We start from the raw sequence: 25,352 nt of genomic DNA, 5'->3' as shown, positions 1-25,352 counted from the left end.
TTTGCAACGTATAAAGAAAATTTTTTTTTTATTATTATTTATTTATTTACATTTTAGAATTTGTCCAGTAGGACATTTGGTAAAATATTATAGCTTAGTGATATAGCATGTGGATGGCTACCCCCAGTGAGATACCATCTTCGAATTTGATTGATTTATCATAAAGAAAATATGGCTCCTGTTATGTTTGCAGGAAGATTCGATAGCTCGCAGCGTTCGTAAAGTATAAAGCTATTTAGAAGTAAGAAATAATCAAAGAAATCCGTAAATAGAATCCTAATTACGTATACTCTGCACTAACGGTACTAATACAGGTTTACCTTCGCGTTATACGAACTACGTTATCCTTATCACGATTTTCATTACGCGCTACATACGTTTGTTCGCGATAAAATTTAAACCTTAAAATTAATCCTTAGACATTCGTTTATCTAGAATATCGAAAGTCGTTCAATGCGTTAGTTGCGATCTTTTAACTCTTTGCACTCCTATGTCGAATGTGACTGAACGTCAGTTTTTATCTCAGGAGCTTCTTCGTCGAGTTCCACTCGACGTTCTTTCAGCCGCAGCTTTTTTTGTGAAACGTACGAAAGAAAACTAGGATTGTATCCTGGAAACTGTTTCAAGATATATCATACGCTTAAAAATGACAAAATACAACGATAACGTGAATAAAACTGGTATATCAGTGAATTTCTTTCTTCCTTTATTTAATTAAATTGTCTTATTTTTTAATTAAAGTAAATTTCAAATAAAACGCTTAAAAGCTGCTTGGGAGCTGCTGGTAACGAGATTGAAATAACATTCGCAGTGCAAAGGGTTAAGAGGGAGCAACAAAAAGAAACCGATTGCACTGTGAGAAAATAGCAGCAGATAAATAAGAGCGATAGACGATTCGATAGAGCGACCCGTGTTTTCGATGCAGGGTTAGGAATACCGTTACATCCCCTTTAAACCCGGTTTCTCCATCCCTCGCAAATACTAGATCGCCCATTCACTCGTGCTGCACCACCGTGACGACCTCTGTCACGGAGAACCCCATACGAAGGTAATTTATCGAAGATACGTCATTAGGTATACGAAGCCTCCCTTCATCGACTAGGAGCACACTGTGAAAAAAGATATTGATAGAGCGCAGGATCTCGTAACGCCACTTCCACTTGCAATCGTTAACGACTGTTTTCAGGCCTTCTTTCGTGAAATTCGTTCTTTTCCAGCAATGTTATTTTCAGCGATGATTTTCTGGTTTCAGACACGGATTAAAGCTAATCGTTGCACACGTTGAATATAGAGAAACTTGGCTAGACTGGTGACGTGTCAGGTAATACGTAGCGCATAATGAAAATCGCGATAAGATTGTCAGACCAGATGCAAGAAAGATATAGCAATTAAGTAGCGTCGTGGGTGATTTAACGCGTGGCGATCATTCGATCGGCGCGAGCCTGGTAATTCGAAGAACGCGTTAAAATAGATAATGGAGAATCATGAAGATTTCCACTCAGCTTTGGAATTTAGCCAAGAAAGTTAAGAAAAATATTTACTTTAACGATCAGACATTTCTTCGACTTTTCCTTTTCGTATGAACAGCTGTATCTATAAACGCGTGGTCGAAAGGCGAACGTTAAAACGTTCGTTTCATCGATCGTCGATCGTGGAAACCCGCGTTTCATCGAATCAAGTCATCGATCGAATCATCTGCTTCGCTTACGAACGAGTAGTTTCATTTCTTTGCTATTGTTTCTTATTACAGATTCTCCTAGAGAAACTTGATTGATACAAGGAAAATATCTAACTATACACGTACAGATTGTCTTCGGTGTAATTTGTATTTTTTATTATTTTTTTCTCTATTGGCACGCAGACAAAATAACGGTGGAAACGTCCTCGAGCCTCGATCGCCTCGAAACCTGTTGGATACGCGACACGGATGATTCGACTTTCGATTACGAAATTCACTGTGACTTGGATCGGCGTGAAAGATGTTTGAAATCGATCATCCTCGAACGACCAAGAAATATCGTGCTATCGGCTTCAATGGCCCATATTAGAGTTTCAGTCTGTTAAAGGGGTCCATATCCGATCTTGCGAGGCTGGCAATGTTTTGTCCTCGTTTCGTTGTTCGATCGGAGGAACGATATTGGCTGTATCGAGAGCAGAAAAATGTTCTCCTTTCTACGTGTGACTTTCCACACGTATTTCCCTGTATTCTACGTACGTTGCAACCAAGAATCTCAGTTCCTTAAAATATAGAAAATACGCTTGAACGTTTATAGTCGAACTATCGTCGAGTATTTAAACATAAGCGACGTTGTGCTTAGCAAACTTTCTAACAACCTTGATATTTAATATTCGCGCGATTCTATCACGTAGTAGTATGTTTTCGAACGATATAAACGCGATTGAGAAAAGTTAAAATAATAGTGACGATATTTGGCACAGCTAAATACAAATTCAAAGAGATTATTATTAAATATAATAATTTTTATTATTATTGAATTATTATTATATTGTATATTTATATATACAGAATTATTGTTAAAATTAAATATAATAATATATAAGATAAATATTAAAGAAATATATATATAAAAAGCCAGGAATAAATTATGTTCGAGCATATTAGTATTGTGCTATGTACTATTTATCTATTAACATTAGAACTACCGATAATTAACACGAAACTATTTCTACCAAAACCAGTGAAAGTGACTGGTCTTTAAAAAATACGTAATAATAAAATAATTTGTATATTTATTGATTTACTACTTTCTTACAGAAGCAATTCCATGTTACGTAGTAAACACTCACCTCACTAAAGAAATAAATCAATCAAATTCGAAGATGGTATCCCACTGGGGGTAGCCATCCACATGTTATATTATTATACCACTAAGCTATAATATTTTACCAAATGTCCTACTGGACAAATTGTAAAATGTAAATAAATGAATAAAAAAAAATGTTACGTAGTACATTTTTGGTATTATTAAGCCATCTGGGACCATGATCACTAAACGAGGGTTGACACATTTATAAAATTGTAGAACCAGTCGTTTTGACTGCCGTGATATTTCTAGCGTTAGCATCTAGCGATCCAGCGATCGATCCGAAATTTTCCTGGTAACTGATATCGTCATATCGAATGATACGCGATAGAAATTTAAAAAACGCGACAAGTTGTACAGAACGAGGAAACTGATTAATTGGGGTTCGATAAACCGATTACAGGACCCTTTTACTCATTTTGAGTAGCCTTGATACAAAATTATTTTGAGTTTGAATACATAGAAAACAAAATAAAATTCATTATATTATTCTCTTAATCATCGAAGCGAAAGTCATTATATCATTGCGAAAAAAAATATAACACGAAGTAGGAATTTTAAACCAGTTAATTTGACTGCTGTGGTATTTACAGTGTTAGGATGTCAAATGTTTCATTGATTAAAAAGCAAAAAAAAAAAACGGAAAATTTCAGTGAGTCGAATTTCATGAAAATTCGTCGTTATGCTTCTGCAAAGATACGTTGCAGCAAAATTATTTAAAGCCTAATACAGAAGAAATGTGGTTTCATCTGTATTCTGGTACTCGATGACCCATGCTTATCCAAATTCATGAGACACCCGGTATATAATCGAGTGTTGAACGGGGCTGCTAGCCAGAGTTGAAACCGACCGACCGCTGCAAGGTCAGGCGGTGGCCTCCAACTTCCGGTGGTGGTATTCTCACACATAGACACATCATACGTACGCAGCATAAAAGGGGGCATTCCCTTTCCCCTCTGTTCCTTCTCTATAACACCCACACTTCCCCCTCCTTATCCCTTTTATCTTCCTTCCTTCTCATCTCCCTCCATTTGCTCTTCCAACTTAACTTCCTCCTCCTTTCTCCTTACTCTCTGCTCTTCTTTCTTCCCGAGTCTCGACGATTCTCTCGCACGCACTCCAATTTCCTAGAAGTCCAACTCCATTTGCCTCCTCCTCGATACTCTCTTCTTCTTCTGCTTCTTCTTCTTCTTCTTCCGCTTCGTCCATCACTTGCATCTCTCTCCTTCTGAATTTATTAAGCATAGAAATCAATTCGATGGCTTTCCCAACATTCATAATTGATTTTTATCGGGCTGAAAGATATCTCTGATATAAATTAGTAATTAATTCAATGTAAAATAATTAACGAATTAATTTATCGTTAAATCGCCGAATCAACTTCTGTATCGAATATATTGCGTATATAGTTTACTACAATTCGCAATTTCCAAATGTATAATTTCTACGTCTTATCCGTCTTTCTACATTGGACGCTGTGATCGGTTTCCACGACGTTCAGCATTTATTCCTTTCCCTCCACTCACATCTTATTCGGGTTAATATAATTTCTAAAAGCGATTTCGCCTATTATTTCGTAAAGGAGAATTGGACTGGAGAAAGGGAAGAGGTAATAGGAAAGAGCTGCGTAACTAGTATCGAAATCGGATGTACGTTTACGACTGACCAAGATACGCGCCAGCAACAGTTCTTCCTCTCTTTCGAAACGTTTCCCTCGAGCAAAGAGAAGTTTCGCCGCCCGTCTTCCTTTCTCTTTGCAGGACTGCAGACGATGCGAAAAAAAAAAAACACATCTAGTTACATGCCGATGCACCTGCAGCGTTCAACGTTTACGCTGAATCACGTGGTAGAGGTCGTATTCTCGCAAAGCGAATTTTTATTTTATTCGAAGAGTAACGTTCGATCTGATCGATGCATATATTGGAAAGTGAAAGAGTTGGAATTGTTCCACCATCGATATTGCACCGCGTTATGGCGATTCTACATTTCCGCCATCGGATCTCCGATCGAAGAATTCTATACACCTGTATTATCGCAGCTAATTCTGAAAGAAATTTCCTGTAATCGATAGTAATGCCCTCGACGATTGATTAACACGTTTCTGGAGTCAGAGGTAACCAGTGAAATTTATTATGTAAACATCGTGGCAAGCAAATCTCAGGTGAAAATATCAGCATTCAGCGTATCGAATCGATAAGAATTTCTCGACCGGTGGATAATTTTAGCGGGTTGGTGAAATCAGAGGTAACCGAATGGCAGCAAGGTGGTATAAAAAAGCAACCCTTTGTAGCACCTGCGAGGCGTCCGCCTCGGTTCGATCGGCCGACCAGCCAGCGAGCGGAGCGGGTAGGTGGCCAGAAAGAGGTCACCGCAACCAGCCGCCACTCTTTTTCTCTTCTTCTCGCTCGCTCTTCATCCGCCGTTCCTCTCCACGCGGCCTATTTTCGCGAAAATACACGAGCCCGAGCTCCGCATGAAAAGCGCGCGCTGCAGCGAAACAGGGACAAAGAGGAACGGGAGAAACAGCTCGGTCGGTGGAAAGAGGGTCGCGAGGCACAGGGTAGCTGTTTGAGAGAGAAGCTCGTACCCAGCGACGCCACGAGGAATGGAAAAAAGATCTTTTGTCGAGAAGTGTGCACCACCCCCGTGTAACCATCCCCCACCCTTACCCCCGGGCCCACTCGTAATTCCCGGGAAAATAGGGTTCACGTTTCGACGAGAGCTCGTCTGCGCACATATCTCGTTTCTACGGTGCGTATTGCTGCGCACTCCTATTCCCTCTGCTCCCTCCGTTTCTCTTTTTCCCTGATTTTCTTTTTTCCACCCCTTTTTTCCCTTCTTACCGCTGTCCGTGTGTATTTTTCCCGTCGGATTTTTCCTCTGTCTCGATGCGTCGCGTAGCCGATTTTTAAAAACAATTTCACAATTTCCTCGCAAGATATCGTAATACACGAAATAATTGTCAGCTACGCTGGCAAACAAAGTTCGATCACTTTCGAATAGATGAAAACGAGATCGAAACGATCTCTTCGCTTTCTTTTGAATAATTCCGCGCGAAAAATTCTACCGGCGTATTTTTCCCCTCGAAGCTTTTCATCGCATTGTCTCGCCACGCGTTACGCTGGCGATTTTTAAAAAGAATTCCAGGATTTTCTTAGAGAAATATACGTACGTCGTACAGGGAATAATTATTGACTGCGCTAGAAAGCAAAGTTCGCTCTTCCTCCGGCGAGTTTCCAAGCGAAAGAAAAACGGAGATCGAAATTATTTCCCTACTTTTTTTCTTTTTTTTAAGTCTCACCACGTTCCATGTGGTTAAGACTATCGTGAAAAACGTTGGTCACGCTCGATGATTTCTACTAGAGTTAAATAACAGTAATGAAACGACGCGGAGGAAATAAATAATTCCACAGTCGCCTGTAGTGCGAGACACTTTTTCTGCTAATTTCTAGCCAGATCCGCAATATTCACGACGCGAGACATCTTCGTTTTCTAAGAAAAAGTTGGAATTCTCGCGTTCGCTGTTCCATCTAAATATTAATATCTCCCCATTGAGTGCATCGAAATATCAATCCCTACGTACGTCGATTCGATGGAAATTGTCTACCTCTTCGATAAAAGTCGCGGAATTTCTTTCCAAGTGCAATTTACGGCCGCTCCAATTACGTTTACGTCATTTACGCTCGGCCTAATTACGTTTACTTTATTTACGCTCGTTCTACTTACAACCACCGCCAAAGAAAATTAACGAGATTCGCGACTACCGTGCTTTCTTCAACGCTGTTGCTGCCCCGTGATTGGCCCACCGACACAAATAAACTATCTGGAACAACGACTTTTTTCTTATGCTTAGGTTAATTAACCGTAAAGAAAAGGAAATCGTAATTATCTTGAACGCATGTACAGAAATAGTAAGGCAGGTGTGCAAGTTATAATCACAGAAGGGATTGAAGGCTGCTAAGATGCATACGAGAAGTTGTTCTACGAAAAAACAACGGATCTATAAACATCATGGGAATATCATGGTACCATCGATCGATAGGATACCATATGCACTTTATACCGTAGTCGGTAAAATTGGAAAATTTTCATTTACTCAAGCGTCCATATTTATGTATAATTAGAGAGAGTCGATAAAATTGGAAAATTTTCACTTACTCAAGCGTCCATATTTATGTATAATTAGAGAAATAAAAATAATTAGAATATTTATGTATAATTTCTCGTAACAAAAGATTTGCACAATTATTAGGTCGTCCGAAAAGTTTCTTTCGTTTTATAAGGAAATGATGGATGCACGACATTTACTGTTTTATATTATTTTATCGAATTACGTATGATCCATTTTATTCTACCAAGATAAAGATCACAACGTTCGACAGATTAGGTTTCGTGTTTGTATAAAGATACGTCGTTGTAATAGATAGTCGTGTCTGTAAAAGAAAGACACCTTTCGGACAATCTGATACACTGTAAAATTTGCTGTAAATTATACACAATATGGTAAAGTTCTACGCGCATTCAAAGTTGCAAAACGCTTCAATTTAACACTAGAACTATCGATAGTTAACACGAAGCTATTTCTATTAAGACCAATGAAAGTGAGTGCTCTTTAAAAAATACGTAATGGAATATTTTTATATTTATTGATTTATTACTTCCTTACAGAAGCAATTCCATGTTTTATAGTACATTTTTGGTATTATTAATCCGCCTGGAACCATGATCACTAAACGAGGGTTGACACATTTCATGCAAAATTGTAGAACCAGTCATTTTGACTGCTGTGGTATTTCTAGTGTTAGCACTAGGAATTTTCCTGATAACTGACATCGTCATATCGAATGATACGCAATAAAAATTTGAAAAACGTGTGACAAGTTGTACAGAACGAGGAAACTGGTTAATTGGAGTTCGATAAACCGATTACAGGACCCTTTTACACTTTGACAAGTACCAGTCATTTTGAGTAGCCTTGATACAAAATTATTTTGAGTTTGAATACATAAAAAACGAAATAAAATTCATTATATTATTCTCTTAATCATCGAAGCGAAAGTCATTATATCATTGCGAAAAAAAAAAAAAATATAACGCGAAGTAGGAATTTTAAAATAAAAATTGTAGAACCAGTCATTTCGACTGGTGTGGTATTTCTAATGTCAGCATCTAGCGATCGATCCGGAATTTTCCTGATAACTGATATCATCATGTCGAATGATACGCAATACAAATTTTAAAAACGTGTGGCAAGATGTACAAAACGAGGAAACTGGTTAATTGAAGTTCCATAAACCGACTACAAAACCCTTTTACACTTTGAAAAGTACCAATCATTTTGACTGGTATTGGTACAAATTGCTTGATACAAAATAATTTTAAGTTTGAATACATAAAAAGTTCATTACATTGTTGCGAAAAAAAATATAACGCGAAGTAGGAATTTTAAAATAAAACTGTAGAACCGGTCAATTTGACTGGTATGGTAGTTCCAATGTTAAAACTAATCCGCGACTGCGTTAACGGCTAAGATCTTTAATTTCATACTTCGCTTATATCGCTTGCACTTAGTATACTTGCGTTTTGGTAGGAAGACGTGTCGGTTGTATATATTCGTAGCGCAGTTCGAAGCATTGTATGGCGGGTGGAACGCAGTCGTGAACACGTGCGTTGAATAAAGGCAAAACTAATGACACACTGAGGGATTCGGGACAGCGACGGGCGCGAAATAAAGCCGAGGAAAAATGGACCGTGACTTTTCGCTCGTCTGCTCTTCCGCCATCCTCGTATTCGCGGGGGACGTTGTTAACGCGAAGGGCTGAAACAATGCGGCCACGTTCTTTCTTTCGTATGTGTACGGCGAAGTTGAAGTCGCTGTGGATAGTCGTGGCAGCGGTGCAGTTTTTCATCATCCGACTCCCGTCGACGCCGTTGGGTTTTGTTCCTCGGGAAGGGTCATGCGATACTCTGAATGCTACCTTTAAATATCAGGGTTCCTCTGTCTCTTCTCTCCTTCTTCGTTTTTTCTACCGTCTGTTCTCCACACTTCAAAAACATTTTGCTCGTTAACCCTTGTGTCAATAGCCATCTATCCTTCTGCGTATTCTCGTTTCACGGTCTTTATTTTTTTAGAAATATTCTATAAATATATGTCGAGTTAGCATTAGAATTAAGGGCGTTTAACGAACCTTCGTTTGCATTAGCCATTTTTGTGTTATACAATATAGATGATACTTAATAATACAAATAGGATTTGAGACGGTTGGCGAAGGTGCCCGCGATAAATACTCTTGATGTTCAACAAAAAAGGTTTATTAAACTATTAAACAATCAACAATTTACGATCAACGATTAACAATCAAGAGTTAATAATCACGTATCTCGAATTGTGTTTGCTTCGCTACGACGCTAAACCTTTCGCACTTCGCAGCTCGACGCAGAATGAATCTTTTGTTCGAAACCTAACGGATTCTTTCCTTTGTTGCCCCTCCATATCCCCACTACGCACGCGTTTATTAGATGGCCGCGACAGTTGCCGCGTATGCATTCTTCCGAATATTCGGCGAAAGAACCGTAGGGATATCGATGGTACATGCGTGTCAGCCTTAAGCTTTGAAGGCATAGCGTTTTGTGTCGCGAAGCCGCTGGAAAGTTCCGTGGTCGAGTGCCGCCACAGATTATTACCGAATGAAGTTCACTAGCAATAAACAATTTCACTACACGATAATAAGTTCTCGCTAAAGAGTTATATTATAATATTATAATTATTATACAGGGTGGTTGGTAACTGGTGGTACAAGCGGAATAAATTTTTTTTCTTAATTTTTCCATCGAGACAACGATCTACAGTGAGATCCGTTATAACGTACCGCACGCGTACCGAGCGAAAATTCAAAGTCGATTTTCTCGAAAACAAAGCCTCGAACGAAAAATTTGTATTCTATATTTTCGACTTCTTTTTTCGCGTAGAATCACCCCCTTCCCGCTTATACCACCAGTTACCAACCACCCTGTATATAATATTGATATATTATAACGATTACTTAGTCACTAAATGAAGATAATAATAAATTCACAAGGTGATTATATGACTATTACAGAATTTGACAATTAATCGTAACGATCTGATACTCGTGATGCTAATGACAGTAATCTTAGGTTCAATAACGAATACATGGTCAACAGGATTTTTTTTTTAATTTTATTTGGTAGACTTTTTACAATCAATTCTCATTGAGAATTATAGGTAAATTATTTCGACGTGGAGGAGAAAGGAATCGATCAGGCGGACCGTGATCCCTGAGAATTGCTTTGTTTCAGAACTACGTTCTTTTTGTTTCACGTAGGAACCATCGATGGGTGAAGTTTAACACTTGCGACGAAGAAATTCCACGAACGAAACGTACGTCCATGTACTTTGCAAAAGCTCAAGGACATTCTCAAAAGTTTACCATTCTATTGGAAACTAAGTGATCGCGGATTTTGTCATTACCACCTAATGACACCTAATTGAGAATTTCCTTGAATTTTCATTACCACCTAATGGCAAAATCCGCAATCACTTAGTTTCCAATAGAATGGTAAATCTATGAAGTTTTTGTAAACGCATAAAGTTTCTATGAACAATTACAAAGTCCATCGACAATTCCACGAACGAAACGTACGTCCATGTACTTTGCAAAAGCTCAAGGACATTCTCAAAAGTTTGCCATTCTATTGGAAACTAAGTGATCGCGGATTTTGTCATTACCAAATATAATAAATAAAAATAAACATAATAAATATAATAAAAATAAATAAATATAATAAGTTACTAATGTAACTTGGATTATAAGAGTTTGCAGTATATTTGATTCTAGTTGAATCTAATGCTTAAGTCTAAAGGGTAATGTCTCTTTAGTCTGCGGATCTGATCCGTCGTGTCAAGTAATTGGGTAACTAATGGGTTTTGGTTGTTGTTAACTCTTATATTATATCTGTTACTGAATTTGGTCAACAGGACAGCAAATACGCTTACTTACTTGTCAAAGGTCCAAATTTTCTTTTTTTTTTTTATTTATTAAAATTTATAATCAATTCTCGCGTTGAGAATTTTCAGTAATTTTTTCTGGCGTGGTGCAGTGACATGACTCAATATTTATAATAAGTTAATATTTATTATAGATAAGTATAATTTATAAGTAAGTATATTATATATTATATATAAATAAGTATATTATTTATAAATAAGTAAATATTAATTAATTTAGATAACTAATTGGATCTAGCGTTTAGGTCTAGCGGGTAGTGTCTCTTCAGCCTGCGGATCTGGTCCGATGTATCAAGTAGACCAGTGATTAGAGGATTTCGGTGTTTGTTGACTCTTTTGCTATATATCTGTCGCTATATTTTGCTATTTCCTCTTTGACTGTGGGTATCTTGAGGTCGCGATTTATTGTTTCGTTGGTAACATACCACGGTGCATCTATTAAGGATCTTAGCGTTTTCGATTAGAAGCGTTGAAGTATTTCAATGTTGGAGTTACTTGCTGTTCCCCATAGTTGGATTCTGTAGGTCCAGACAGGTTTTATTACGGTCTTGTAGAGGGTAATTTCACTCTGTAGGTTTAGTTTGGAGCGTCGGCCCGTGAGCCAATAAAATTTTTTTAGTTTGTCCAAGATTGCCTAGAGATGTGGTGTTTCCATGTTAGTCTCCTGTCCAGGGTCATGCCCAGGTATCTGACTGAGTCCTTGCTAGGAATCGTTGTACTGTTGATGGTGAAAGGTCCAAATGAAACTGAACTTGTGTACCTCTCTGTACTCCTTGCGTCAGTTATCTTTTCAAGAAGAGCCATACAACTGCGTCGTACCTCTTTTAGGCAAAAACGTCCATCCCGTTGTTACGTCAATTCACATCAGAGACCAGGCTACACACCGCGGACAGGATGACACCCTGATGTCTGCACATCCTTGGCGCGTACCCTCAATAGTCTTAAGTACCCACCAGGGGTCTTGGAATTTTCATAGTTAAGGTCCTCCGGACCAAGCGAATATCTCTTGTCTTAGATTTCCTTTTACGTTTATCGTTTACCACGTGTTCACATGGAAAGTTGGTTTTCCTCACATCTGGTATGTTCCATTAGCAATTTTCTCACGAGGGCTAAAAGCCTTCCTGGTCCACCAACCGTCTTATTATCCAATCGGAAACGGTGTCTACAGCCCTCGTTTCCTTAACCAAAATTGTCATCAACAAATCCGATAGTCCCGTGTCCTTAGACACACCCACCCCTAGCTTTCCTCAGACACAGTATCGTCAGTAAGACTCCGCTTATTCTGTATCCTTAGAATAGTCAACATATCTTTACGGGTCTCTACCTTTATAACAGTCGCGTACTTAACGTATCGGTGTAACTAAGTCTTACATAACGTGGTTGGAGTGAATTGTGATTTATGTTAATTCAGCGTGTATTCCGTTGTGATTGCTGAATTCATACTAAAGTTTAATTAAAAGAAAATTAATAGTTGCGTTACGACTCAGCCATTTTATTTCATCATTCTTCAACCCTTAAGTTTACGTGACACCGTGACTGTGGCTACGTGTTAGCGAGCAGATGTGTTACTTCGAGCCCAAGCCGGCTCTGTCATAAATCTCGGGCAAACATAATCCGATTAAATCATGAACAACTACATCTAAGTACAGCTATAATAACAAGTCTAGACTAAAGTATTGGGGATTTTCCCAAAAATTCCAAAGGAAAGGCCCCGACGTTCTCTCATCTCTGACGTATATAATATTTCGTATTATTTTTGAATCTTGCGTTTTCGCTGTTGTCGAAACGAACAGCGAAATAAAGAAGCAGCTGACGAAATTTCTATCGACGATATGCCTCGAGAAAAGTAGCGTTTAGTACGACAGGTAAAATGAAATGGTTATTCATAATGAAGAAATTACGAAAGATCGTTCCATCTACCTGTTGGCTTGTTATATTCGTCGAGTATAAACAGGGGACGAAGAATGGCCATTCGCGAACTGCCTTTAACATCTTACGACTTGTTTTATCACCATACTCGTTAAACTTAACTTATTTGTCTTTAAAACACTGTGACTAATACGAAATCACCGGCATCATTTCGCTCTAACGACCTTTGATTTTATGAACTGAGACGAAATTTGAATTTTAGATAAAGATTCGACACGAACTTCGTACAATGCCATATCGTATCGTAATATTTTTCGTTATAATTCGCCGGAATCCAACGTAAGCTATTAAATTCCGAGAAAAATTTCATAATCGAGAGACCAAGCAGATCTGTTGTATCCTTCTTACGTGGTAAACAGATTTCCATTCGTAAAATAGTGTTTGAAAGGGCTATATTTTTAAACGAATTCCGATTAAGAACAAAGGAACGGAATTGAATAAGAGACTCGCATATAGGAGAACCTCTCCACCTTCATTTTCTTCGCGTTCAGACGAATAGCCGAGCTTCCAGTTGTTTCCGTGCTCTCGTTTCCAGTATTTGACGCGAGTTGATCCAATATTCGATCGACAGACGTGTCGCAGGCGATGACGCAGGCCGCCCTTTGAAACTGCGTTTCACGCAAGTGGAATGCCGGCCTGTTTGTCGCAGGAAACCAACTTTCCTCGTGTGCTTATTTTCCAGCCCTATTCTTCCCCTCTTTCGCCCTATTTTCCCATTTCGATAGTTCAAACACTTGGGAAAGTTTGTTGGGCTACCGATTGGATCCGACGATTCTCGAAATACTCACCGCCTGATCGATTCCTTTCTCCTCCACCATCTTCTTTCTTTTTTTAAATTAAATAAATGCCATTCGTTTAAAATGTCCAAAACGAGAAATTGTCGATGGACTTTGTAATTGTTCATAGAAACTTTATGCGTTTGCAGGAACTTCATATGTTTATTATGTTGGCAACTAAGTGATTGCGGATTTTGCCATTAGGTGGTAATGACAAAATCCGCAATCACTTAGTTTCCAATAGAATAGTAAACTTTTGAGAATTTCCTTGAATTTTGCAAAGTACATGGACGTACGTTTCGTTCGTGGAATTGTCGATGGACTTTGTAATTGTTCATAGAAACTTTATGCGTTTGCAGGAACTTCATATGTTCATTATGTTGGCAACTAAGTGATTGCGGACTTTGCCATTAGGTGGTAATGGCAAAATCCGCAATCACTTAGTTGCCAATAGAATGGTAAACTTTTGAGAATTTCCTTGAATTTTGCAAAGTAGATGGACGTACGTTTCGTTCGTGGAATTGTCAATGGACTTTGTAATTGTTCATAGAAACTTTATGCGTTTACAGAAACTTCATATGTTTATTATGTTGGCAACTAAGTGATTGCGGATTTTGTCATTACCACATGATGGCAAAATCCGCAATCACTTAGTTGCCAATAAAATGGTAAACTTTTGGGAATTTTCTTGAATTTTTCAAAGTACATGGACGTACGTTTCGTTCGTGGAATTGTCGATGGACTTTGTAATTGTTCATAGAAACTTTATGCGTTTGCAGGAACTTCATATGTTTATTATGTTGGCAACTAAGTGATTGCGGACTTTGCCATTACCACCTAATGGCAAAATCCGCAATCACTTAGTTGCCAATAGAATGGTAAACTTTTGAGAATTTCCTTGAATTTTGCAAAGTAGATGGACGTACGTTTCGTTCGTGGAATTTCTTCGTCGCAAGTGTTAAATTTCACCCGTCGATGGTTCCTACGTGAAACAAGAAGAACGTAGCTCTGAAACAAAGCAATTCTCAGGGATCACAGTCCGCCTGATCGATTCCTTTCTCCTCCATCGCTTCTTCTTTTTTTAAATTAAATAAATGCCATTCATTTAAAATGTCCAAAACGAGAAATTGTCGATGGACTTTGTAATTGTTCATAGAAACTTTATGCGTTTACAGAAACTTTATAGATTTATTATGTTGGCAACTAAGTTATTGCGGATTTTGCCATTATGTGGTAATGACAAAATCCGCAATCACTTAGTTGCTAATAAATTGGTAAACTTTTGAGAATTTCCTTGAATTTTGCAAAGTACATGGACGTACGTTTCGTTCGTGGAATTGTCAATGGGCTTTGTAATTGTTCATAGAAACTTCATGAGTTTACAAAAACTTCATAGATTTACCATTCTATTGGAAACTAAGTGATTGCGGATTTTGCCATTAGGTGGTAATGAAAATTCAAGGAAATTCTCAATTAGGTGCCATTAGGTGGTAATGAAAAAATCCGCAAACACTTAGTTTCGAATAGAATAGTAAACTTTTAAGAATTTCCTTGAATTTTGCAAAGTACATGGACAAAGTACGTTTCGTTCGTGGAATTTCTTCGTTGCAAGTGTTAAACTCCACCCGTCGATGGTTCCTACGTGAAACAAGAAGAACGTAGCTCTGAAACAAAGCAATTTTCAGGGATCACGAGCGCCGGTTGCCTCTTAATTATCGAGCACGCGTTGCAAAAACCAAAGGAAGCCCATGGGTCGCGAAAGGGCATCGTAAAAGTGAACGTGAGCATGAAATGATCGAAGAGCACAGCGTACGTAACTAGAGAGCTGTATTTAACGTAATGGTTAATTGGACCTTGCGCAACCAGCCATCGAGGGACGGTCCGCTCTTTTCCATTTAATTCGCTTCGACTCTGCCTCCGATTCCGCACCGTGTCAGAACTTTTTCCCCGATTGAAATTCTTTCCACCTTACTCCTCCAATTCTTCGTAATTGCCAACCTGTGGACCACGTCCACCGCGTCATCGTGTTCCTTAGAACCGTCACTCATTCTTCTGCGGATCGAAGCATGTGAAGTAACGTGGACGCGTAACGGAACACGTCCAAGTACCTTGATATACCGTTGTTCGAATGATTTATGCGTTTGTCGATCGACTCGAAATATGCACTCTAACGCTTCATAGTGGACCGTTGATTAAACAAAAAAAAAAAAAAAAAAAAAGAAAAGAAAAAAAGGAGTTCACGCGCTGCATGAACCGTTTACAGTCCAAACTCTGGTCGACTCAGCTGTTTTACGTTTCTTCAACTTCTCGTTGCGATCCACTTGATCGATGCTTATCTCGTACAATTTCTCCAATTTCCTCTACTTTTTGTTGCGTGAAGTCAACCGATTTGACAAATAGACGGCTCGTGTAACATTCGAAGTGACCTTTGACGACCTTGAACACTCGAACGACACGTGTCATCGGCCTTGCTTTTATTGCTGTTAAAATAAACAGATACAAAGACAGATGCATGACACACGGTTTAAAAATGTTGCCAATGACCTTGGCGATCCTATTTCATCGGCGTTTCCGCTTCATCGAAACGGTTCTAACCCGATATCCTCTGTGATACCTCGAACGTCTTCAATTTGTTTTGGAACGTTCTTTGATGTTAGATCAGTTGGATACGGTGATTTACGAGGCTGATTTATATAGAAGAAATTACCTGGTTGAAATGATCGAGTATTAAGAACGTGTTATCTATGCCGTAGAATCTGGGGACAAGGCGACTTTTCTCCACGCCTCTGGTCGTTGTTTCACGTCGCCAGAAGGTGGGAATGATAGCGATTAGAGTCACGAAAGGTACGAAGGAAGCGAGCCAATAGCCCCCGTTTTAGGTTTAAAAAGAACAAACACGGGGCGCGAACGTGCGGTGTATCTGATCGGGAAGTGGCCGGAATAAAATGCAAATGCGTACCACCTTATTTCACAGCGTCTCTCCTTTTTCACAAAACCAGACCGCCTTTCTCAACGTTAAAAACGGAAAGAACGTCTGGCGAGAAAGAATTACACGTTAAAGTGGAGACAAAACATTCTGAGAAAGTATTAAAACAGTTGAAATAGAAAATCTTTATGCATATGGCTTTATCGTGTGCATCGTGTTCGTTTCAATGAGACACGATTATCGCGATTAAGTAGTGGCACAATACCAATCTGAAAGTGTACACAGAAATTCCAAACTACGTATTTAATATTACACACGCGTATCTACAACGAAAGAATCAAGCATAATCAGCTGTCGTAGGTACAGACTAAGTATTAAATACGATCCCACCTAGTGCTGAGGTTTACGAATATTATGCATAATCGACTGCTTCGATACTTTTATGATTTATAATGTCTGACATACGCAGCAGCGTAAAATATTCTGTGGCTTCTATACGGATTTTCCGATTTGTTTTAAATGTACCAATACATATATCTATACCAATGCAATCGAGATAATCGAGTGTCATTATGGTTCTAACGAAGCTTGAAAACGTTTCGTAGAAGACGCGTAATTTATTTGTAAAAGATCGAACACTTTCGTGGCCAACTGTACACGCGAGATACGAGGGAAGAAAAAAAGAATGGAAAGTATCGTTGGCTGGAGGGAAGGACAACACGCGTGCACCGTTTCTTCTCGTTCCGCGTTCGGAACGAGGGGAACACGAAACGGACCGCGACGGCGCGAGATACGAGAAGGTGGGGGCGCGAGGTAAATCGTGATCGAAGGTGGAAGGTAGAAGGGGGAAGGTTCGTGTCTGTAGTAGGAGACGGTTGTGGTAGGTCATGAGAACAAAATGGCCGATCGTCGGTTGCCCTGGCAACGGAATCGGGCGGTACCAGAACGTTCCCCAGAGGCGGAGCTTTTATATCTTGGCGGCCATTACTGATCCCCACTCCGATAGGTATCGCCGTCTGGCGGATGAACCGGGAACCAACGAGCCTCGTTTTCCCCGCGCTTTTGGCGGACATTGCTATGACCGTGTATTCGATAAAATCAAGGGCATGCGGAGATTTATCTTGGCCGGTCCCCGAGGACCTTTGTTTTATAGCGCCTTCGGATAACGAAGTAAGTAATTTATACGTTTGCTTCGCGCTATTGCGTACAGCATTCCTTTTGTAGCGAGATCGTTCGAGGTTAGGTTTACACATAGGTAAATCGTCAACAGGAACGTCGTTAACGGAGAGTGTTTGAAAGAATCGTTAAAGAAACCGTTAAAGATATGACTGGAATAGTGCGAAACGGCAGATTCAATAACTTTGGGGACTCGAAGTCGCTGCTGGAACAAACCAAGCAGAACTCCACTGTCCAGTGGTTCGAGTAAATCGACGAGAAATATTGTCGTTACTGTTACGCCTTTCTTTCTCTTTCAATGAATACGATCGTTATATCTCAGCTGTCCGCTGATCGGTACGAATCTTTCAGTTTGAAAATTTAGACATTCGAACAGGCATTGGAGAAGCAAAAGGCTGACACATTTGGAAATTACAAAATTCGAAACTTTGAGAATTTACTTATCCGAATCTTTTCTCTCTTTTTCTCCATTTTTCTAGTAACATTTCTCTGTAACTTTCATATCCAGCAGAGATATAACGAAAGAAAAGTGAAAGAAGGCAAATGGACGAGCTGTCAGAGGCGTACCGCAATTTTCTCGGTATTATGATGTATCATCGCGACGCAAACATTGTACGATGTCGTATCACGCGGCCAACATTTTACAGGGATATATCTATCGCAGTGGCAAGAGCATAAAATGTAGACACCATATATCGGAGAGAGCCCATTCGGAAAACATCGGTACAAGCGCCGGTCTCGACGACCTAGCAGCTCCGATTAATGTTGATTTATGTATTAATTGGCCGACGCGCCGCGGCCGTAACGGGTCACGCGTGTGCCTTTGAGTTCGTTGCGCTGCATGGGAGGAATGTTGATCGTTTGGGGCTTGCGTTCGCTCGTAAAATCAACCGAACGAACGACAAATAGTCGGCCCGATTGATCCACGCTGCGAAAATTCAAACGGCCGTCGCGTTATATCGCACACGGCGATATTGGCCGTTAAAAAATATCTCGTTACGTCAGAATGTTGTATAAATAGGAAGTTTGACGCATTTGCCCATGGTGAAACGATACACGGTCACTTTCACCACAGGTTACTCGACACAGTGATCGCGTTTATTAGGCGACGCGCAGGCCAACCTGCAATTAGCGATAGCTCTCTGTTCCCTGGCGTCGAATTTATCGCGTTAACGAAGAGCCGGAGTAAACCGGCCGTGAGAATTCACCGTTCTCCCCCTTTTCATTGCCCCTTTAACGCCGCTCGTGATTTATGAATAATGGATATCGTTAATCGACCGATATATCCAGCTTCTGTTCCTCGCCTCTCGTTTCGTCTTCCCTTTTTTCTCTCCTTCGTTTCGCTGTGTCGACGGACAACACAAAGAGACAGACTTATATCGTTCCGTTTAAGACTTAAACGCGCATAATAACGCCGCTACGAGGCGGAATGTTTTAATTTGTCACATCAAGCTGCATAAGCGAATCGATCCGTTATTAAACTGAGAATGTCTATAGAAATTGTCAGACGCAAATATACATCGAGTGGTTTTTCAACGAATATGTACGTAATGCAACGAGTGACATACGTCGGAAACGCTGGCACTCGATATCGAGGCTCGTTAATATAACGGATAATTGATCGTTTAAATTACTTGTACGTTTTCCGCCAAGTATGTACTGGCGGTAAATATTTTTTTTAACTTGAATGTACGTATTGGCGGATCTGTTGGCTCGGCAACTAAGTGATTGCGGGTGTTGTCGTTACCGCCTAATGACAAAATCCGCAATCACTTAGTTGCCAAGCCAATATCTTAGCTCGGTCGAACTTGGTCGCAGCCACAACGAAGTTTCCAAATGTTTCGTAAAAGGTGTCGAAGCCTGAACAGGCTGAGAACGACAACGTTGGCGTATCGAATTCGCGGTAAAACGATCCATAGAAAGCAGAACAAAGCTCGATTGAATAGCAGTAGACGGACGATAGTGTCATCGAACCCTGGGTGTGGAAGAAGCGCGGTACATGAACGAACGTCTTTCTTGCAGATCCTCGTAGAATACGACGACGTAGAGTGGCAAAGAAGAGAATGGCTATCGCCGCACAGAGACGCAGTGTTTTCGTTCTTCTTAGTGGAAAAGGGTCTGTATTGGGCCGAGCGACCTGACCCCAGGCATGCCAGCCTCATCGCCATCGATCACCACAATCACGCGAATAATAACCACCACCATCATCGTATCAACGGGAAACCCCTGAGGGGTGCCACTGCTGTCGCAAACACTGTCGCCTGGCCGGCTCTAGTAAGTGCGCCTTGTCCTTCGTTTCTCTTCTCCCCTTCGCCTCTGCTTGCGCGTCCTTCTTTCCCGGACGCTTTATCGATTAACGAACCGTTCGCGTAGCCACATCGGCCAGGACGTTCCGTTGATCCCGGTTAAGTGTCCATTGGCGCAGAAACGCGCTCGCAAAATTGCAACTTTCAGATTCGAATGGACGAGAATACGGGGCAGTTTACATGCAAAGTATTCGCGATCGTCGTTGCGTTTCAGCGCCAAAGCAGATCCAACCCTAGCCATTTTCCATCCCTTGTTCCGTTCGTTTAGGGATAATTAAGAGAGCAAGCTTTAATTTTAATAAACGCGCCATCGATTACAAGCGTCGTCCCTTGTTCCTCGAAGCGTCTAGAGAGTTCCATTAAATATTCCGTGTAATATGTAAATATTTCGGTAGTTGGGTAGCGCGGTATGGGCGAATTCAAATTAATCCTGAATCGAAACTCACTTGCAGACATTTTACCCCCTGGTGGCGCGAGCAGAGTTACCGGAAGACGCGATGCCTCTCGAGTTCATGCAAGATCGAAGGCTGGATTTCGTCGACTACTCGAAGCTGAAGCCATTTACCGTGAGTATCATCTTCGTTTTGTTTCTCTTAGATTTCCTTCGTACGTCTGCGAACGATGCTTGTCGTTACGATATACCGAGCTCTGAATATTTCCAAGTTCAACTTGCAACGTGTGATCCTCTGACGCGACAAAGACCAGCGTATGATGTTCCGATCGATCAGACGGATATCAAGTTCGTTACGAAGTCTCTGCAGCTTTTTCTTTTCACCGAGAAAGCGCTGTTAGGAGATCTTTGGCCGATTAAGAGGCACGCGAGTTCCCTAAACCGATCCAGCCGCTTCGCAACTGCAAACTTACTTCGTTAGAGCGGCGAGGAAACTTGGCAGCAAGTTGCGAGGCTATTGACCTATCCGACAGCCCTCGGGGGAACCGTTGTCGTGACTACGAGTAATCTTTCGAGGGATGCGATCTCTGGTGACCGAATATCGCCTTTAGGTCATCCAGGGTCACCTGAAATTTACAATCCGCAGGATCGTCCTCGTTTTATTCTTCCTTTATCTTTGTACTTTTTCCTACAATTTTTAATTTAATTTGCTTGTTTTATAACAATCGAATAATCCCTGTAAACGCAGAAGAGAAATGATTTTTAGATGTCACGTAAGGTAGAAGATAGACGTCTCCGCCTCTTTGAAATAACCACGGCAGAAGGACACTTTGCAACCCCTAATGGACTGTTGAAACGCGTGTAAGGCAGAACGGAAAGCGGACGGTCTATCTATGTCAACCCTTACGCGATCGACTTTCTATATTCGAAGACGCGGCCAGAAACATCCATAAGGAACGATAAATCGATGAGCGTGTGGTTTTTCCGCGATGGAGGGAGGGCGTGCATGCTTGAAAAGTTTTTACGTTCGAATGGACGGACGCGGATGCGGGGAATTGTTTCCAAGTAATTAAACTAGCGGAACTTTTACCGTTAAAAGTTTTCTCGGCTGCCGACGAATTGTAAGTCGTTCGGTAAGTCACGTGCGGTGAAAAGTTGCACAAAGACCGTGGTCAGGAGATCAGCTGCACCGGAGTTTCGCGAGCCTATCTCCGCTGGTTACGTATTGAGCACGATTACCGCACAGATAGTTCCACTTGATGAGGAAAATAGCGCGTCTCTCGTCATTTTTCTGCCTGTTTCCATTCAATTTTCTACCTTTTAAGATCTTTTTCTCTCTCTTTAGACGCGAACCTTGCTACTAAAATACGACAAACCGTGTCTGCAATTGCATTCGTTCTCTTTTCTCTTTCTTTTTAAACCAGAAATATCCTCGTTTTACGTGGTAATGTTTGTTCAAATCCAATGCTAGCTGTTTCGTTCGTTTTTACAAAGGTAGAGATAACATAGTGCTGAAAACGTTTTGAAGACAGGGAAAAACTGAAACGCAGCAGTTCTATCGGTAGCGTTAAATAGTTGAATGGATGCAGCATATGCGCGAATCTAACGGCGAATCTATCGATCTATTGTAAGACTTCTTTGCCTCTTATCCGCTTCATTGATGCACTAGAGCCATTCATAATAGCGATCCTCTAATTATTTAGAGCGGCGTATAAAGGAAAGTTGCCAGGCTATCGATAAAACGATCCCGTGGCCTGACAATTGAACTTCACCGTGTTACGCGCAATAAATAGAAGGAGAGAAAAAAATGTCACGGCAGAAATAATTTGATCAGGGTTACGGGAAATTGCTCGTGCTTGGCCATCACCGGCTTCGCGTTCGATTATCGATTTCTGATAGCCGCAGCTGCACTTTTCCTTCGCCAGAACAAAACAGAATCTTAAAAAGAGAAAGGAGACGCTAGAAAAAGGGGAAGAGAGAAGAAAGAAGCGTGGAACGAAAGAAGAAAGCGACGGAAGAAAAGGAAAAATAAGACGTTAGGAATGTTTCCAGTGAACAAAGCGGAAGGAGCAAAAAAAAGTATACGGCTGCAACGACGCGGCGTGCCACAAAAGGACGAGAAAGAAGCTTCGACAATGGCGTAGCAAAGTCCGACTGGTGAAAAAGAAACAACGAGATGAAGTTAAGAGGAACCTGAAGGATATAGAAAGAAGAAAGGTGCAAAGAAAGAGGCGCGGAGTAGTCGTGAAAAAGAGAAGACGACGAATTAGAAAGAAGAGAGGAACAGAGGAAGGGAAAAAGGAGAAAAGAAATTGGTCGGCTTGGCTGGACCGCAAAAGGGTGAAGAGTCTGCTGACCCTGAACTATAAATGCAACGGGTTCTTTCTGCAAGCTGTTTCGAGGCGCATAGCTAGCAACACGCATACCGAGGGAGCCGTGTAATCGCACCGTGCCGCGCCGACACGTACTTACGCCCGGGAAGAAGCGATCACGTGGATATTCGTTCGCGACTTGCGTGAAGCTTCCAACAGCTACCCTACTCTTTGCTCTTGTTTCGTTGGCAGCTGCCGGTTCGGTGACTCGTGTTGACACCGCGCGTGCACCAACATCGTCGAACGTTGGAGAACGGCCAACGCAAGGCGCCAACATATTCCCGTTTTGCCTAACGGTCCGCGATACAACGATGCAACCCGCCACTCTACAGCTTTCGCATCTTTTCTTTCGTAAGATTACACGCGCTGCGTCCTAAAGATTTATCGATAAGAGCAAGATTTATGGTTAGAATCCTTGGGAATATGTACAGCGAGTCGCGCGTGTACTCATCCACCTTGTCCTCGACTTTCACGACGCGTTACTCTTGCCACTTGGTCGATCCTTCACTGTCGATCGTTTAGTTTTCTATTCTTCGGCCAAAGTCCAAGCTGAGAGTTCTCGTAACGGACGAGTACACGCGCGATAGGAAACCGTTGCACGGCGAAATGTCGCTAGGAAACGACGTTGATTTGGCTACTCAGTGGTGGATATTACATGGAACGTCGGGCAAATTGTTAAGCGCTCTCGACGCTTCGGTAATAGCGTTATAATTGCCGTTATATTACTACCATTATCGCGCATCACCGTCATGCTTCGCGTCGTGATTGCACAACGCATCTGACGTAACAGGGCGATCATGACGTAACGAGACGTTGACGCAACGCTTCCTCGGCGAACGCGTGTGTAAGTATGTACTTTGTGTGTTCGCGAGAGAGTATCAAGGAGGAAAAAGTTGTCGTGGAACGACACGAGCAGAGAAACGACTTTATCGATCGTTCGAGTTCCGAAGGATCGAGCTGTTACGTCCTAGACTCGACTGGATTCCTCCAGGCTTGTTGCCCCTGTGGCTCTCCACTTTCCACTTTCGACTTACCAATTACCAGACGCTTTATCGATTCGACTAAACGAATTGGCCAAACCGAAACGGTGTCGACTACGCGCAGATCGGATTTGTTTGATCGGTAAGGCGTGGCACGCGCAATGAATCGCCAACAGGGAACAATTAATCACCCAATTACGAGGCCAGGCATCGGATACCGTTTCGAGGAACAACTGCTTTGCTAGTTGAAGACGATCGATGGCGAACTTGCGCCTATTTCGCCTCCTCCTCCATCTCCAATCGTCGACGCACGATATTTTCTTTGTTACGATCATGGCCAAAATATTCACATTTTTTAGTTTCGTTCTGTCGAGGTTATTCGATGCGTAAACGGAGAAAACTGGCGGATAAATTGTAAGGCAGAAAATATATTCAAATAGAAGTGTAATTATAAGTAAGAATACAATTCGAGCTGGTCCAGATCCGCACGCTAGCTGTGTTACCCAATAACTGAAAAACCCCGAAACCAAGGTCGCCTGGATACCGTTTATGGTCTGAATTCGTCGCAGTCTTTCGTCTACACGCTGTCGATGGCTTCGGTGCTCGAGAAAACTAAAAAGACCAGATGTAGAGTTTTCTTAGAAGCGACGACCATTTCAACACGTTCCTATGCTTTGTCATTTAATTTATATGAAGCGTGGATCGATGCAAACATATCCAAAGAACGAGGACCCGGAGCAACCTGTGATGCAATTTCATTGCGAATTCCTATTCGTTTATGGGAAATTAAAAAATCCGTTGCAAATGTCACGTAAAATAACAAAATAAAGAAGGAATTTGAGGTGAAAAATAAAAAGAGAAAACTTTATTTTTTTTTCTAACATCAATACACTTTACAATCTACTTCCGAACTCTAGGCGTGACTTTCTAAGACTGACTCTTATGATTTTTCTTTCGATCGGATCCGATTACTTTCTTTTGTCATCCCTCAACATCCCCACCGTCCATGCATTTGCTAAGCGTCCGCGATCGTTGCCACGTGCTCTTTCTTCTAGAACCTTCGGTGGAAGGACCGTTGGGATGTTGATGGTTCATTAGGCACTTCAGCGATATACATTGTCGCCGAGTGCCTCCGCATCTTTATCTCTATCGTCAGTCCGTCGGATTTGAAGTATGTCGGTCGTGACACAAAACTCGATGAACGCGCTGATCTAAGGAAAACTATCGTACGCGCGCATTACACGATTCTCTAGTCGAACTTCAGGTCTCGATAAAACCTCGCATAACGACGCTTCAACCGATCGTTGTTCTTGCAGCAGGACTGGGAGCTGACCAAGGGCTCGGTGCCCTGGGCAAGCGCTGTCAGGCGATGGGCAGAAATGCAGGATGGCCAGAGAATCCTGTTAACCACGCCGAGCGTTCTAGTTGGCTTCAGGGTCGAGGTTTATCGGGCCGAGGGCACTACGCAATGGTACACCGCTGTCATCGTTGGTTACAACGAGTCCACCAAGGTAGCGTCCTCTTTTTTCCACGTTCACTGGGTCACGAAAGTATCCGAACGCTTACCTTGAAAAATATGTACGCTCGTACTACACGTGTTATGTTCGTGAAACGTAAATTGTTGCTTGTGTATAAACGTGTA

The 25,352-nt window shown here is 41.2% G+C and overlaps 1 protein-coding gene across 4 annotated transcripts in view; it reads left to right on the top strand.

Moving 5' to 3' along the window:
• Kdm3 (Lysine demethylase 3) overlaps nt 1-25,352 on the top strand; it is a 233,893-nt gene that overhangs the window by 26,501 nt on the left and 182,040 nt on the right. For 3 of the 4 annotated variants that reach the window (XM_033342522.2, XM_033342515.2, XM_033342489.2), the window contains exons 2-4: nt 19,684-19,935; nt 20,420-20,533; nt 25,027-25,221. In XM_033342522.2, the coding sequence (XP_033198413.2) occupies nt 19,684-19,935; nt 20,420-20,533; nt 25,027-25,221 (561 nt within the window). The remainder of the gene's footprint in view (nt 1-19,683; nt 19,936-20,419; nt 20,534-25,026; nt 25,222-25,352) is intronic. The other variant, XM_033342493.2, reaches the window with a different exon arrangement.

This window comes from Bombus vancouverensis, chromosome 13, assembly GCF_051014615.1.
Source record: "Bombus vancouverensis nearcticus chromosome 13, iyBomVanc1_principal, whole genome shotgun sequence".
Classification (NCBI taxonomy): Eukaryota; Metazoa; Arthropoda; class Insecta; order Hymenoptera; family Apidae; genus Bombus; species Bombus vancouverensis.
This window is presented reverse-complemented; position numbering and strand designations above follow the sequence as displayed.